The 14,756-nt window shown below is 35.4% G+C and overlaps 1 protein-coding gene across 1 annotated transcript in view; it reads left to right on the forward strand.

Moving 5' to 3' along the window:
• LOC123298960 (dynein axonemal heavy chain 8-like) overlaps positions 1–14,756 on the forward strand; it is a 281,682-nt gene that overhangs the window by 142,967 nt on the left and 123,959 nt on the right. The window contains exons 28-31 of the mRNA XM_044881061.1: positions 1,484–1,754; positions 1,838–2,038; positions 10,385–10,630; positions 12,523–12,841. Coding sequence (XP_044736996.1) covers positions 1,484–1,754; positions 1,838–2,038; positions 10,385–10,630; positions 12,523–12,841 — 1,037 coding nt within the window. The remainder of the gene's footprint in view (positions 1–1,483; positions 1,755–1,837; positions 2,039–10,384; positions 10,631–12,522; positions 12,842–14,756) is intronic.

The following is a 14,756-nucleotide window of genomic DNA, read 5'->3' on the forward strand; positions in this document are numbered from 1 at the left end:
AGCGGCAGTTTTCTTCAAATACATTTTCAGTGCGTCAAATTATCATTCCATGCGCACCTGAGTGAGGTTGAAGCCACCGCGATCGCGCTAAGCTAGCTCCTACTGCATGCTCGGTAGGTACAACAGACTAACTAAATAAACTTTATAGGCTTTCATCAAGTATGTGTCGTCTGTCTACTGGCTTCTATCTACTAGTATTTACCTGCTTTTGACTGAAGTCGGTTAGAAAATCATTTTGATACAAACTTGATACTCCCCTGGTGCAAAATTATTTGAAGAAAGCATAAGTCTTAAAAACTCTGAAAAAAAATTTAGAAAGTCTGAAAAAATCTTAGGAATTTTTAATAACTGTGAATTTCTCAACGTTTTTGGACTTTTTAATTCAGAGTTATTCAGACTTATTGAAAAACGTTTAGAAATTCAGAGTTATTCAGAGTTCCTAAGACCATTTCAGAGTTTCTAAGACTTTTTAAGGCTTATTAAGACTTATTCTTTCTTCAAATTTTTTTTCCACCAGGATATTATTAGGGTAATTCAATACTAGTTTACTAGTACATATCCCTACCTGATAAAAAAGTCCAATAGAATTCTGATTAGATTTCCAATTCATTCCAATTCAATTCAATAGAACTCAGTATGAAATTTCCAATTCGATCCCATTCATGAATTGCAGCCAATTAGAAATTACCTATTAGTTTTATTGGATTAAATCGGAATTCAATTGGAAATTATTTTCCAATTAAACCCCATTCATTTCAATTAAATTTCGATTCAAAATTTTTGTTGGCTTCAATTGGAATGAATCAGAATGAATCGATAGTTTTTTACAATTGAATCCTTTTCATTCCAATTGGTTGAATTGGTAATTTCCGATTCATGAATCGGATTTTTTTATCAGGATCATCATTTTTTTTATCAAACAGCTGCTTGATTGAAATTCCGTTCATATGCCTAGGCTTGGCTACTTCACTGTCCTTATGCTAAACCGATCATAATAAGAACCTCTGTTTTTTTTTTTTTTGTTAGTTTTGTTTTTTTAAACTTCGAAGCACGGTTATAACACCATTCGAGTACTAATGTGTTACTAACACCACCCACTGTCTAATGAAATTACGTTCAAATTGACTCGGTTGACTGATAATTCTAATAAAAATCCGATTTGGACAACGATTGCCAGTTTCGTTAATACACCAAGACTCGCCTAGTAGACTACCCTCATATAATTTCAACAATAACAACGGTTAATATTAGAATTGGTTAGTTAGTTTGATATTTACAGGTCAAAAATAAGGTTTTTATCTTATGTCCATCTTGGTGTAACTTTCATTAAGGTCATTTGTTGATTGAGAACTACCATGAGTATCAATCTTACTCCTGACCTAAAACCAATTATATTTGCACATAGTCTTTTTTTACCACTTTAAAATTACGTTCATACCCGACCTAATTTTACAATCCGTTAGAAATTTTTTTTTATGTTTAGCGGTTATTAGTAGTGGATATTTCAATACAACCCGGTTCCCTACTTCAATTGTTGACATGATACCCAAATTAGTACCTTTGACAAGGCGAGCATGGCAACAAGTGAAAATAAAGATGTTGCCAACACCAGCGAAATTTCATTACATTTTTAACTTAAGAGATTTATCTAGAATTTGGCAAGGTATTTTAAATATCCACCGAGAAGAGTGTAGTAATAAGTACGTTTTAATGCAATTATGGCTTCATGAATGTACCCGAGTTATTGCTGACCGGTAAGCCTTGCTTTTAACTTGATTTGTAATTAAATCTCCTTCAAAGGTTGCAAAAAATTTAATTTCAATTATATTATATATAGCTTTACGAATTCAGATGATAAAAACTGGTTTTTAAAGTGTTTAGAACGTACAGCCAAGGAAATGCTGGAGGATGATTTCCAATATTATCCAAAGGAAACTTGTTACTTTGTTGATTTTCTTCGAGCGCCACCTGAACCTACTGGGGATGAACCAGATGATTTTGATTTTTCAGCTCCTAAAGTTTATGAGCATTGGCAAAGGTTAGAAACTAATATACCTACACAATGTTGTTTATAAGATCTTTACAATACTCTATTACAAGTTATTTGGCTTGCAATCAGAGTAACTTACGCACAAGTTACTCTATTTGGGCGTTATACAACCCTGAAGTTGCAAATTGATGTTGAAATCTATAGTAGTGTACTTACGTAGATCGTAAAGAAGTGACCCAAAAGACTTTGACATTAGATTGTTTTATTCACTAATAGAAAAAAGGGGTTTGTTTGGAGGCCTTAAATCTAATTTTGCATATTCAAGAAATTAACGCTTTCGAAGCCATCTTGGAAAATGACTTTTTATATTTTGGCCCATATCTTGCGCTCTATTCATTCAAATTTGATGATTTTGATGTCGTCGGACTTGGCTGCGTTTTATCTTCAATACCCATTCGGGTCAAAGTACACGCTACAATTGATAAAAAAAGTTATTCGTGTTCAAAGTAACAAATTTTTTCGTGAGTTTCTTTCTGTAACAGTTTATGTTTGCAACCTAATTTGCGCTCTCATAGTTAAACAGTAATAATAATAATAATAATAATAATAATAATAATAATAATAATAATAATCCTTTCCAAACGCAAACGTTCCAAGTACCGCAAAACGTTTGCCAAAGCACAAGACCTTGCTTTAATCAACCAGATCGTCAACGATCATCTGAATCACACAAGTAGCCTACTCGAAATCGATAGCTCAGTCTATGCTGCAATGTGTGCTCTTTCTCCTGCCCCCAAGTCTACTGAGACAGCCGAGGAGAAAACACGCAAGCGTATAGAGCAACTTGACTCCAAGTTGACCCCTCTTCGACAGACGGTATCACGTATCGAGTGTGTGTTAGAGTACCAGAACGCTGGTAAACCCTTCACCCCAAAGGTGCGAGCCTTCTCGCGTGAACTCAGGCACCACACACTAAACAAGGATATCCTGCTCACCAGCTCTCGCACGGAAAAAGCTAGTTAAACCCGAGAAGTGTATTCGAGAGAAAAAGATCTTTGTATCGAATCCTTCCCGTTTATTTGCAAAACCCCCTTCTCTCGTTGAGAATCCACCTTCGATAGAGCAAATCGATGGCTACTGGCGTGATTTATATGAAAAGTCGACTAGTGTAGATAAAAATATAAGACCAATCAAACTGTTCGAAAGGTTCTGCAACGCGCGCCTAGCAGAACAAGCGGTCCTAACATCTGTTACCGCTGATGAAGTATCCCTTGCTTTCCAAGAAGAATCATTCGGCACCTGGCATGGATGCTGTGTCCAACTTCTGGTGGAAACGTTTAACTTTCACACACGCACATCTTGCTAGGCACTTTACTTCATATATCCTTGGGTACGGGACCTTTCCAACGTGGTTCGCGGAAGGACGAACAGTTTTGATTCCCAAGAAAGGAGACCTTTCAGTTCCGAGCAATTACCGCCCGATTACATGTCTCAATACCGTGTACAAAGCGTTCACCTCCATTCTTAATGAACGCATACTCACAACCATAGAACCGGTTTGGCAGATGATATACGAGCAACGCGGCTCCAAACGAGGTATATCAGGTTGCAAAGATAATCTTCTTGTTGATAGATGTATCTGTCAAGACGCTCGTCAGTATCAACGCGACCTGAGTATGGCCTGGGTGGATTATAGGAAAGCATTTGACACTACCTCTCACCAACTTATATTGGTGCTGCTCAAATGCTTGAAAATTCACCCCGATATCATCAGATGCATCGAAGAGCTGTTACCTTTGTGGAAGACCAAGTTTACCATTAGATGTGGTAAACGTACTGCCTCAACAGATCTGGTAACGTATAAGCGTGGTGTCTATCAAGGCGACAGCCTTAGCCCGCTTTTATTCTGCATCTCCCTTATGCCCCTTTCCTTGCGCTTGCGAGAAGAAACTGGTTACCGTTGTGGCCCCCCGACAGATAGGAAGCATCAGGTAACTCATCTATTCTATATGGATGACCTGAAACTTTATGCTTCTTCTGAGAGCAGACTATCTCAAGCTCTCAAAGCTGTCCATCAGTACACGAAAGCTATTGGCATGGAATTCGGACTCGATAAATGTGCCGTCATTCATTGTAAGCGGGGTCGTGTCCCTGATTACGATGCAGACGTGCAGCTCACAGATGGAAGCATCGTGAAACATCTCGGTGAAGAAGAGCTCTACACATATTTGGGTGTCGGTGAAAACCACATTCAGAATGTGTCTACTGTTAAGGAAGCTCTTCGCGGCAGGTATAGGCACCGTCTTCGACAAATCTGGCAATCAGAATTGTCTGGGATCCATAAGATCCGTGCTACTAATATGCTTGCAATACCCATCCTTCTCTATCTTTTGGTTCCATCAAATGGACAATAGAGGAGCTTAAGGAACTTGATAGAGGCACTCGCAAACTCATGAACGTCAATCGTAGTTTGCACCCACGTGCTTCTGTACCCCGTAATTACCTCCCACTCCAGCAAGGAGGTAGAGGTCTTCTATCCGTTGAATGTCTACATGATAGGGTAGTTTTAGGAATAGCTTGTCGGGTCATAAATAGTTCTGACCCTCTTATGGAACTCGTGCGCGATCACGAGTTACAGGGTAAAGGAGCATTCTTGTTCTCTACAGCACAACATGCAGCGTCTAAATTGGGCCTTGCTTTTGATCCGTCTAATCGTGATCTTGATGATAACGTGGTCCTTCTCTCCAAATCTCGACTTCGTTCAGCTGTGAAACGAGCTGAAATACGCTCCCTCTTCGAAGATCATCGGAATCGTGACCATCAGGGAATGTTCTACCGTCATCTAGACACCTGTAGTCTTTCCGTTGATCTTACGTTCTCTTTTCTGCGATCAGCTGGACTCAAGTCCGAAACAGGAGGCTTTATCATCGCTGCCCAAGATGGTGTGATAGCGACGCTAACCCACCAAAAGTATGTATGTAAGGAAGCAGTCTCCACCACTATGTGCAGAGCGTGCAAATCTCAGCCCGATACGTTGATGCACCTCATCTCGGCATGTCCTTCTTATGCCACGAACACCTACGTACATCGCCATAACGCTGCCCTCCGCGTGCTGTACTACTTCTGGAGACACAAGTATGAAGTGGACCTTACGCAAGTCCTACCATATGCTCCAGGCGAGATCAAGTCCGTCGTCAAGAACGAGAAATGCATTATCTTCTGGAATTTTTCGTTCCCAACTACCAGGCAGCTCTCTGCTAGGAAGCCTGATATAGTGCTCCAGGATATTTCATCCAAGACTATGTACGTCATCGAGTTCTCTGCGCCTGCAGAAACGAACATAGTCACGAAGGAGGAGCAAAAACGGACTAAATATCTTGATCTCTTACAAGTACTACGACAACTACACCCTAGCTACTCAGTCAAAATGGTTGTACTCATTATCGGTTGTCTTGACGGAATTCGTCCCACTTTCGAGACGAATCTATTTATCTCAAATTCCGGTCTGCAGGTCTCATCTTCGTCACCTTATCTCTTCCATGCAGAAGGCTGTTATCATAGGCACCCTTCGTACATTGAGATCGCATCAGACTGTTTTCAAGTAACAGCCCTTTAAGTTTATTTTTTCTGTTTTTTTCTTTTAGTAGGTTCCACATCACTGCGGTACAGGGACGGAGCCTGCTTGACCAGACATCATCAAGCCAGACAAACTTACGTACCCCCTACTCGGAAGACAGACGGACCAACGGACGTCGCGTGGACTAACGGCTGTACAGACTGCACGGCCACAAGTCAGTGAACTTTCAAAAGACGTAGCTGCTTGTGAAGATTTATGTCTCTCAAGGAGATGGGAGGCTCTTGGGTGTAAATCCTGTATCCTCTCTCCCTCCTTGGAAGGCATGAATTCGTTAATATATCAAATTAAATAATAATAATAATAATAATAATAAGCCTTGATCCCAATGAATGAGCAACGGCCTCTCCTTTCACGAAAGAAAAAGTAAGGAATAAGATAATTGTAGGAAAATGCGAAGTTGTGCGGGCTTATACATCAATTTTCGAATGTAATCACAATAAGGGCAGAATGTTTAATGCGTTTCTCCACGCATGTTAGTCAGTAGTAATTCTCGACCATGTATTTCTACCGTAGTTTCTAAACTCACCCGACCATATCTTACGTTGTCTCCCACAATTTCTACTGTTCATTTTTGGTGTCCAGAATATGATCCGCTATCTCCTTATTTCTAATTTTATTTCTTATCCGGGTAGTATTGAGTATACAGCGTTCCATTCTTCTCTGTCAGATATCCAGTTTATTACTAATCATGTCTGTTAGAGCCCAAGATTGACATACATACTGGTGTTATGCATGTATCAATTACCTGATTTTTCGCCCTTATATATAATAAAGTTATTAAATAGCGATCATTAAAAGATAAAATTTGACCCAAGTACACGTCTTCTGCATAAACGATATAATTGTTTTCTATATAGACATTGGTATCATTGGACCGTCGGTGATAACTTTTGATTTTTTATAGTTTATTAAGAAGCCCACAGGTTTTAGATGGTCTTTTAGTTGATTAAGCATAATTGAAATGTTATTGTTTGAATTAATATTTATACCGTATTCAGTCCAATCAATTTTTCTGAAGACATATTCTAATGCACAATTGAATAGATCTAGGCTGAATGGATCTCCTTGTTTAACTTCCCGTTTTAACTAAAAAGAAACTCCCGACTTTTATTTCGATATAGGCTTTTCCGCACGAATAAATTGTATGTATAAGTCTAATATACTTTGTATCAACACCAGCATGTTTTAGGCTTTCAATGATAATATGGTGTTTTAAGCAATCGATGGCTTGACTAAGGTCTATAAAAGCTATATAAATGTTTGTATTCCCAACTTCTTCTATCACTTGATTTATGGTAAAGATATTATCAATAATTGTAAAGTTTTTTCTAAAACCATCTTGGTTCGATGATTGGTATTCAGATAATTATCAGGAGATACTTTTTTGGATAATTTTAGAGAAAGTTTACATCTAGGCATAGACGTATCACGAGTATGACAGAGAACATGCATTAAGCAATGCATCTAAGTAAGAGGTATTATAGATGTTATATGAAATTGAAAAAGTATGTCTTACAACTCCAATCGCCTTACAACTAATTCAACCCGCATCGAAGCTTCAACACATGCCTATAACACCTCTTTCTTAGATGCATTGCTTAACGCATGTACTCGTGGTAGGCCTATGCCTAGATGTAAACTGAACACTAGGTAGATGTTAGACATATTGGGCGATAATTATTTATATTTCTTTTATCACCCTTTTTATGAATTAGTTTTATTTTCGCAATAGCCCATTGTTCTGGGATATTATCGGATTCAATGACTAAATTGAAAAGTTTCTCAAGATATTGTACTAAAATATCGGATGCAAGTTTGATGTGCTTATTTGTAATTTGATCTCTTCCACCTGCCTTATTCGTTTGTAATGTACTGACTGTTTCTAATAGAAGCTCGTTGCTATGGACAATATAGTTTCACAATCAAACTTTTCGATGACATTCTCGTCAAGTAAACATGTAATCCATGTCTGTGCTGAGTGAGGGCTCTTTGAATTTGTCGTTTCTATTTTGTCGTATATATTTTCGAACAGATCTTTTAATTAACTTATTTATTTCGCAGAATTCAATGTTATCTTTTACATCGCTTCGAAGTTGTTTCAATTTTTGCTTTTCTGTCGATCAATTCTTAAGTGTTCTCAGATAGCATGTTGTTATTGACGTTTTGGAGACATTCATGTTGGATCGTTTCTTCTATCTTATTGAATAATTTTTGTACGTCGTTACATAATTCGAAGTCAATCAAATTTAAGCCCTTTTTTAATTCATTAAAAAAATTAAGCTGATCTTCTTCAGATATTTCAGTATTCTTAGGTCCATATTTCTTATAACGTATTAACTTAGATTTTAGATATGCTGACAATCTTTTCAAGCGATGGTCGGAATGAAATTTGAAGTTATTCAAGACTTTGCAATTTTTAACATCTCGCAATGAGTTGATCCTAATATAGTCTAATTGGTATTTTTGTTGATTGGGGGCCATCCATGTCCATCGTCGTCTGTCTGCTTTATGTTTGAAAAAGGTATTCGCAATTTTTGAATTATTTCGAATGTCGACCATATAATCTCCTCTCTCGTTTCGACTACCAAAATGAAATTTTCTAACTCTTCTTTCTTCTCCTTGTAATGGTTCACCTATTCTAGTATTACAGTCTCCCATAACTTTTTTAAGTCATTTTTTGGCTCGTGTTTTCTTAATGTTTCTTCTAAAATATTGTGAAATAACTCTAAATCTTCAATGGTTGATTCTGCTGTAGGTGCATGGACTTGAATAATTGGTAGATGAATAGATTTAAATTTAATTTTTTAAACTGCAATTCGGCCAGAAACAGGCCAAATTCCGACACACGCTTGACATGCTTGCTAGTTCTTGACGTAAAAACCCACACCTAAATTGCCGTTATTGGCTGCAGAGTGACGCCCTATTTTGGTTTGTTTTCAACTTTTGTATAATTTCTTCGTATTTCTGACAATCCAAGAATATCCCATTTTATTGAATCTAGCGCATTAGTTACTTCTAGCATGTTGGCTTCTGTCCTAAGTGTGCGGACATTTAAGGAATTTATATAAATTAGATCTATAAAGTCAGAAGATCGTTCCAAGTTGTGTTCATTTATGATCGCTCTACTGTTCACTATCTTCCGTGTCTTCTATGGCGGATCTCTGATAATTCGACACAGTATTCTATTGAAAATAATTTCGCATAGTTTGGTTTAATTTTTGTGTATCATTCTTGAAAGGCGGGTTCGTATTGGGAGGTGTAAAGTTTGTTCATTATTAGTAAATGACTTGGGGCCCGGTCTTGCAATTCATCGATCATGGTTTAAGTTTTTCTTTGAGTTTTCTTAATCGGAATAAGGTTTATCTAATATTTGTGTTTTTCGTTAACAAAAGTACTTTTTTGATAATTCTCATTTGATTTAGGTTTCGCCTTTTTATTAGTTTGAAGTATTTCTTCTGTTAATGAATAACTTCGCGGTCTAGTAAAGTGTTTTTGGGCTAACAATAGTTAGGGTGCTAGTTTCTTGAAAATTTATCCGCGTCAATTGCGTCGTATTTATTGGACTTTCTTGGATGGGACGTTTTTTAAGATTATTTTCGCTAAGTGATATTATATTTTTCGATGGTAATACTGTTTGTAAAGCTTCTTCTGTAAATAATTTGCCATCAACTAAAATGCAAACTAGCATTTCTTTTCAGAAACTTTCTTTTCAGAAACTAGCATTTCTACCCTGTTGTCATAGTAAATCCATCATGGATTTTAGCCTTCTACGTGTTTCCATGATTTTTAGTGAATAATCTTCTGTTATGAAGATATCCGATGAATACTGATCTAATTATGCTTTCCTGATTATCAGTTTTCTTTCCAAGTCTTCGAACAAAATCAATTTTTTAAAGTGGTGATTGGGTAAACAGTGATGTTTACTATTAAATATTTAATAAGGAACATTTTTTAGACGTGATAGAAAGATGCGATTTTCGGCATTCCACGCGGAATTGCTTGAAACATACGAGAAAGTTCAACTTTTTCATTGTAACTCTCCAAAAATGGGAAAAACCACTCCAAATTAACAGTTTCATGTTTTAAACATGGTAGAAAGATGTGGTTTTCATCAATCGATCCGAAATAGTATCAAATTAACAGAAAACTTTGAAAAATTCTACTAATCACATCGCAACCCCCTGGAAAATCGGGAAAACTCCCTTAAAATTACCCTTTTTCTTCTTTACAATCTAGAAAGATGCCGCTTTTAGTTTTTTTCATGTAGCCTTCTTTTCTGTGACACGGAAACAAGTACGAAGGCCGTCCGGGAGTCAAGGGAGAACATCCTCGCGAGCAAAGCGAGTATAATTGTATGAATGGGCATATAATTATATAATCTATGTAATAATTTACATTTATAAAAAAAATTATTTATGCAACTTCTTCTCTTATTTTCACAATTTTTAATACAAGGCCACAAGTTTAATTAATTGTGATTTTTCAATAATTTTAATTCGACATTTACTATACCATTTGATTGTAAATAATTGACAGATGAGTTGGCTGTACTATGATATACAATCCTCCTCAAAACTACCACATAGTGGATGAAAGCCCCAGCAGACCTAAATGCTCACCAAATGTTAAGCATACCCGCACGTGTACAAAATTAAACTCCTAAACAGAATCAATTATGACTACACAAAAATGAGCACTAAAAATGTCTGCTGAGTAAACAAATACGCTCCCAAAGTAATGAAAATTTATTTTTGCAGTAAAGAATACGTCTTGGAGAAAATTTTTGAATTTCAAGACTTGTACAATGACAGTATTCGTGGTTCACCAATGGATTTGGTATTTTTTGATGACGCATTGACACATTTATTAATTATATCACGTATTATTCGAACACCACGTGGCAATGCTTTATTAGTGGGTGTTGGAGGATCGGGTAAACAAAGTTTAACCAGATTAGCAACTTTTATTGCTAATTATGTCACTTATCAAATCACTCTGACAAGGTAATATGTTAGTGATATATTATGTCCTATATGAATTCCATCATCGGGATAAGGATTCATTATGAGACTGCGCTTATGGAAATTTATTATAGGGTTGGTGGAAATATTTCTCTTCCACTTCTCTAATTTAGTCTTGCAGTATTCTGAAAAACAAAAGAAGGAGTAAAAATTCTGAAAAATTGAAAAATTCTGAAAAAGTCTGAAAAGGTCTATGTAAAACTTATTAAGACTGTATTATTATAAGTATTTGGACTCTACTAGAAGACTTTTTCAGAATTAATCAGACATTTTATGAAAATTTAGCTAAAGTAAGAGTAAGACTGACTTCTTTAGAATTAATCAAAATAAAATTTAAAACATTTCATATTTTCAGATTCAATGTTTTAAATTTTATTCTGATTAATTCTGGAAAATCTTAATTTTACTTTATCTAAATTTTCATAAAATGTCTGATTAATTCTGAAAAGTCTTCTAGTAGAGTCCAAAAAATGCAGTCTTAATAAGTTTTACCTAGACGGTTTTTTCAGACTTTTTCATAATTTTTCAGACTTACTCATTCTTCTAGATATAGTTGTTTTTCAGAACACTGCGAGACTAAATTGGACTATTGGCAGAGAAATATTTCCACCAGGGTACCTCAACCTATCGGGACATTTTTTTTATTGTTCAGTAAGGTCCATATATCAAAATCTACTTCTAACTTGTTGCGTTTAGAAAGTTTGGCCATTACTATGGGCCAAATAGGCCAATTATTAGAATCCATTTCTGAGGTGATTTTTGAAAATTTTAAAACCTTGAAAATATTTAACAAATTGGGTTAGAAATGTATACTTGGGAGTTTTCGGGGCCGAAGATCACTTTTCCGAGGTCAGAATTCCGATATACTCCCCTCTCCTGGGGTAATTTGTACTGCTTGTCCAAAATTGCAATATTCTGTATACTTTTATGGTCCATTTTGTTGAATATTTACAGAATATTACTGTGTGGGCCAGCGAAGAGCGAATAACCCCAAGAAGAGGCGGGAGTATATCCCCATTCTAACTTCAAAATCGTGATCAGTTACCCCAAAAACCCCGAGTTTACTTTTTTAGTTTTTTTTGTCGAATATTTACAGAATGCTGCTGTTTTGGACCAGCGGGGGGGGGAATAACCCCAAGAGGGGGAGTATATTCTTTTTCTAACTTTAGAATCATGATGAGTGACCCTAAAAAAGCCTAATAATACTTTTTTTATTTTGACTTTGGAATAGTGATCAGCGCCTCGAAAACCCCCATGGATACGTTTCTGAACCTTTTTGTAAAATATTTTCAATGTTTTAAAATTTTCAAAAATCATTTCAGAAATCTATTCTAATAATTGACCTATTTGGTTCATAGCAATGACCAAAATTTCTAGCGGCAAAAAGTTAGATGTAGATTTTGATATATAGACCTTCCTGAGCATTAAAAAAAAATAATGGCCCGATAGGTTGAGGTACAAAAAAATTCTCTTTGAAATGCTAAAATGACACGACTAACAAAATACGTTCAAATAAATCAGATTTTTTTAATTTTTGGGTCAACATTACCTTGATAAAAGTTTATGATTAATCCGCCCCTGGGAACATAAATAACCTATCTTTGAAGCAACCCTTTTGGAAAAAATATTTGAAGAAAGAATAAGAAATTCTGAAAAAGTCTTAGGAACTTTGAATTTCTCAACGTTTTCGGACTAGTCTAATTGAGAATTATTCAGACTTTTTCAGAGTTTCCTAAGACTTATTATTTTCTCAAATATTTTTCCCACCAGGGAAAGGCTGAATTTTCTTTCATTGTTGTATTTGCAATGGAAAATAAAAAGTTAGGCATCCTATTTATTTTTGAACTGTGGTTATTAATCGCATCATATTTTAGGTCGTACAATATAAATAATCTTGTTGAAGATTTTAAGTATCTTTATAAGGTTTGTGGTTATAAAGGCGATAGTTTATCATTTATATTCACTGATAATGAAATCAAAGATGAGGCATTTTTAGAATACTTTAACAACGTTTTAAGTTCAGGTGAAATTGCAAACTTATTCCCGAAAGAAGAATTAGATGAATTATATGTGGAATTAATGAATGTAATGCGAAAAGTGGATCCATTCAAACCAACAACCCCTGATAACTTATATTCATTCTTTATTGATCGTTCAAGAGCCAATTTACATATTGTTCTATGCTTTTCACCGGTAATTTTAAAGTTTCTAGAATCTTTATTTTCATTAATTTATTTTAATACTTAGTACAGTTTTATAAATTGTGTTGCATGTAATCTTTGATTATAGGAATAGAGAAGAACTGATATATACAATTTACGTGGTAGCCGAAAAACTACACTGTTATATGCCATGTGACTCGGTCGCATGGCATATAACAAGCCACAAAAGCGTTCTAGTGCGGGCGCTGGATAATATTGATTGTGCAACATATGAGGACCGCATTCTGTCTATTGATTTCCCTGGTGGAAATATTTTCTGTCCATACCCTGGTGGAAAAAATATTTGAAAAAAGAATAAGTCTTAATAAGTCTTAGAAAACTCTGAAAAAGTCTTAGAAACTTTAAAAAAGTATTAAGAACTCTGAATAACTCTGAATTAGAGTATTCCGAAAACGTTGAGAAATTCAAAGTTCCTAAGACTTTTTCAGAATTTCTTATTCTTTCTTCAAATATTTTTTCCACCAGGGTAGTCTAAAAGTCTTGCAGTGTTCTGAAAAACAATTCTAGAAGAATAAATCAAGTCTAAAAAATTCTGAAACACTGAAAAAGTCTGAAAATGTCTATGTAAAACTTATTAAGGCTGCATTTTATTACCAGTTTTTAGACTCTACTAGAAGACTTTTTCAGAATTAATCAGACATTGAAAATTTAGCTAAAGTAAGAGTAAGACTTTTTCAGAATTAATAAAAGTAAAATTTTAAAAAAATCCATTTTTTCGAAAAATTAATTACTTCAGGATTTATCATATTTAATACTTCTCGCAAGGAATATAAAAACGTATCGGAGGAGTAAGAATACAATTACGACTTGGATTAAAAGTCCGGGCAGCGAAACTTTGGGGTTTTTCTTTTCACATCAAAATTAGTATTTTTTGAAATTTTTACATTCCCGGAGTGGTGCAACATACAGTGTTTGATAATAAGAAAGAACGTACTTAATTTATGTAGTACAGTTGGACAGAGTTACCAGAGTTACCAGATTCATTCATGTGTGTACGTCTGACCAACTAGGACGACCCATTTTTGACAGTTATAACCCTTACGAAATAATAAAAGTGTTAAAACTATTTAAGTGTTTTGGTTTAATTATTACCCTATCTTGGCTCTGACAAATCAGGTGTCGGGTCAGAACAAAAACTTTTCCTGTGAAAATTATAAGGTTTGTGAAGATGGCACCCCCATGACCGAATTTTACGTTCTTTGTGAGCTTAATCGTTTGACCATCTTAGGACCACTTTTGACCACCCTTAATTTTCGCTTGACCACCCTCCGTTCGGAAAATATTCACGATTCAAAATTTTATTTCTCATAGCCTCCACCATAACCTTCATAGGGAAAATAACATGGTAGCACCCCCATGAACGAAATTTAATTTAATTGTGAGCGCAATCGATTCGAAATCACTCACAATTTTCGTTTGACCACCTACCGTTAAATAAAAATTCACGATTGAAATAATTTCCCAAAGCCTCCGCCCATAAAATAACATTGTAGATTTTCATTACGAAAATGGTCAAATATTTCATACTAAATCATTGAAAACGCTTGATAAGCAAACGATCCCTCTTGACCCCACACCAGCGTTCTTCTATCATGATTCAAGAAATTTGAATTAACGAATCAAAGAAAAAAATATCATAATTACTATTTCAAAGTGAAAAAGTGCAAATTTTCTACCTCAATCGTTCGAGAATCGTAGGACCACCTAGGAATATTAACAAAAATCGTTAGACCACCCTCCGTTCGAAAAATATTTAGAAAAAACAATAATTTTTTTAACGAAAAAACGTTCCCTCCACCATCCAAAGATTGTAATAACGACAAAAACAAAAAAATCGATTTTCTACTAAAGGAGTGAAAAATTTATAGATTTTTTCATCCACATCC

Source organism: Chrysoperla carnea, chromosome 4 (genome assembly GCF_905475395.1).
Source record: "Chrysoperla carnea chromosome 4, inChrCarn1.1, whole genome shotgun sequence".
Classification (NCBI taxonomy): Eukaryota; Metazoa; Arthropoda; class Insecta; order Neuroptera; family Chrysopidae; genus Chrysoperla; species Chrysoperla carnea.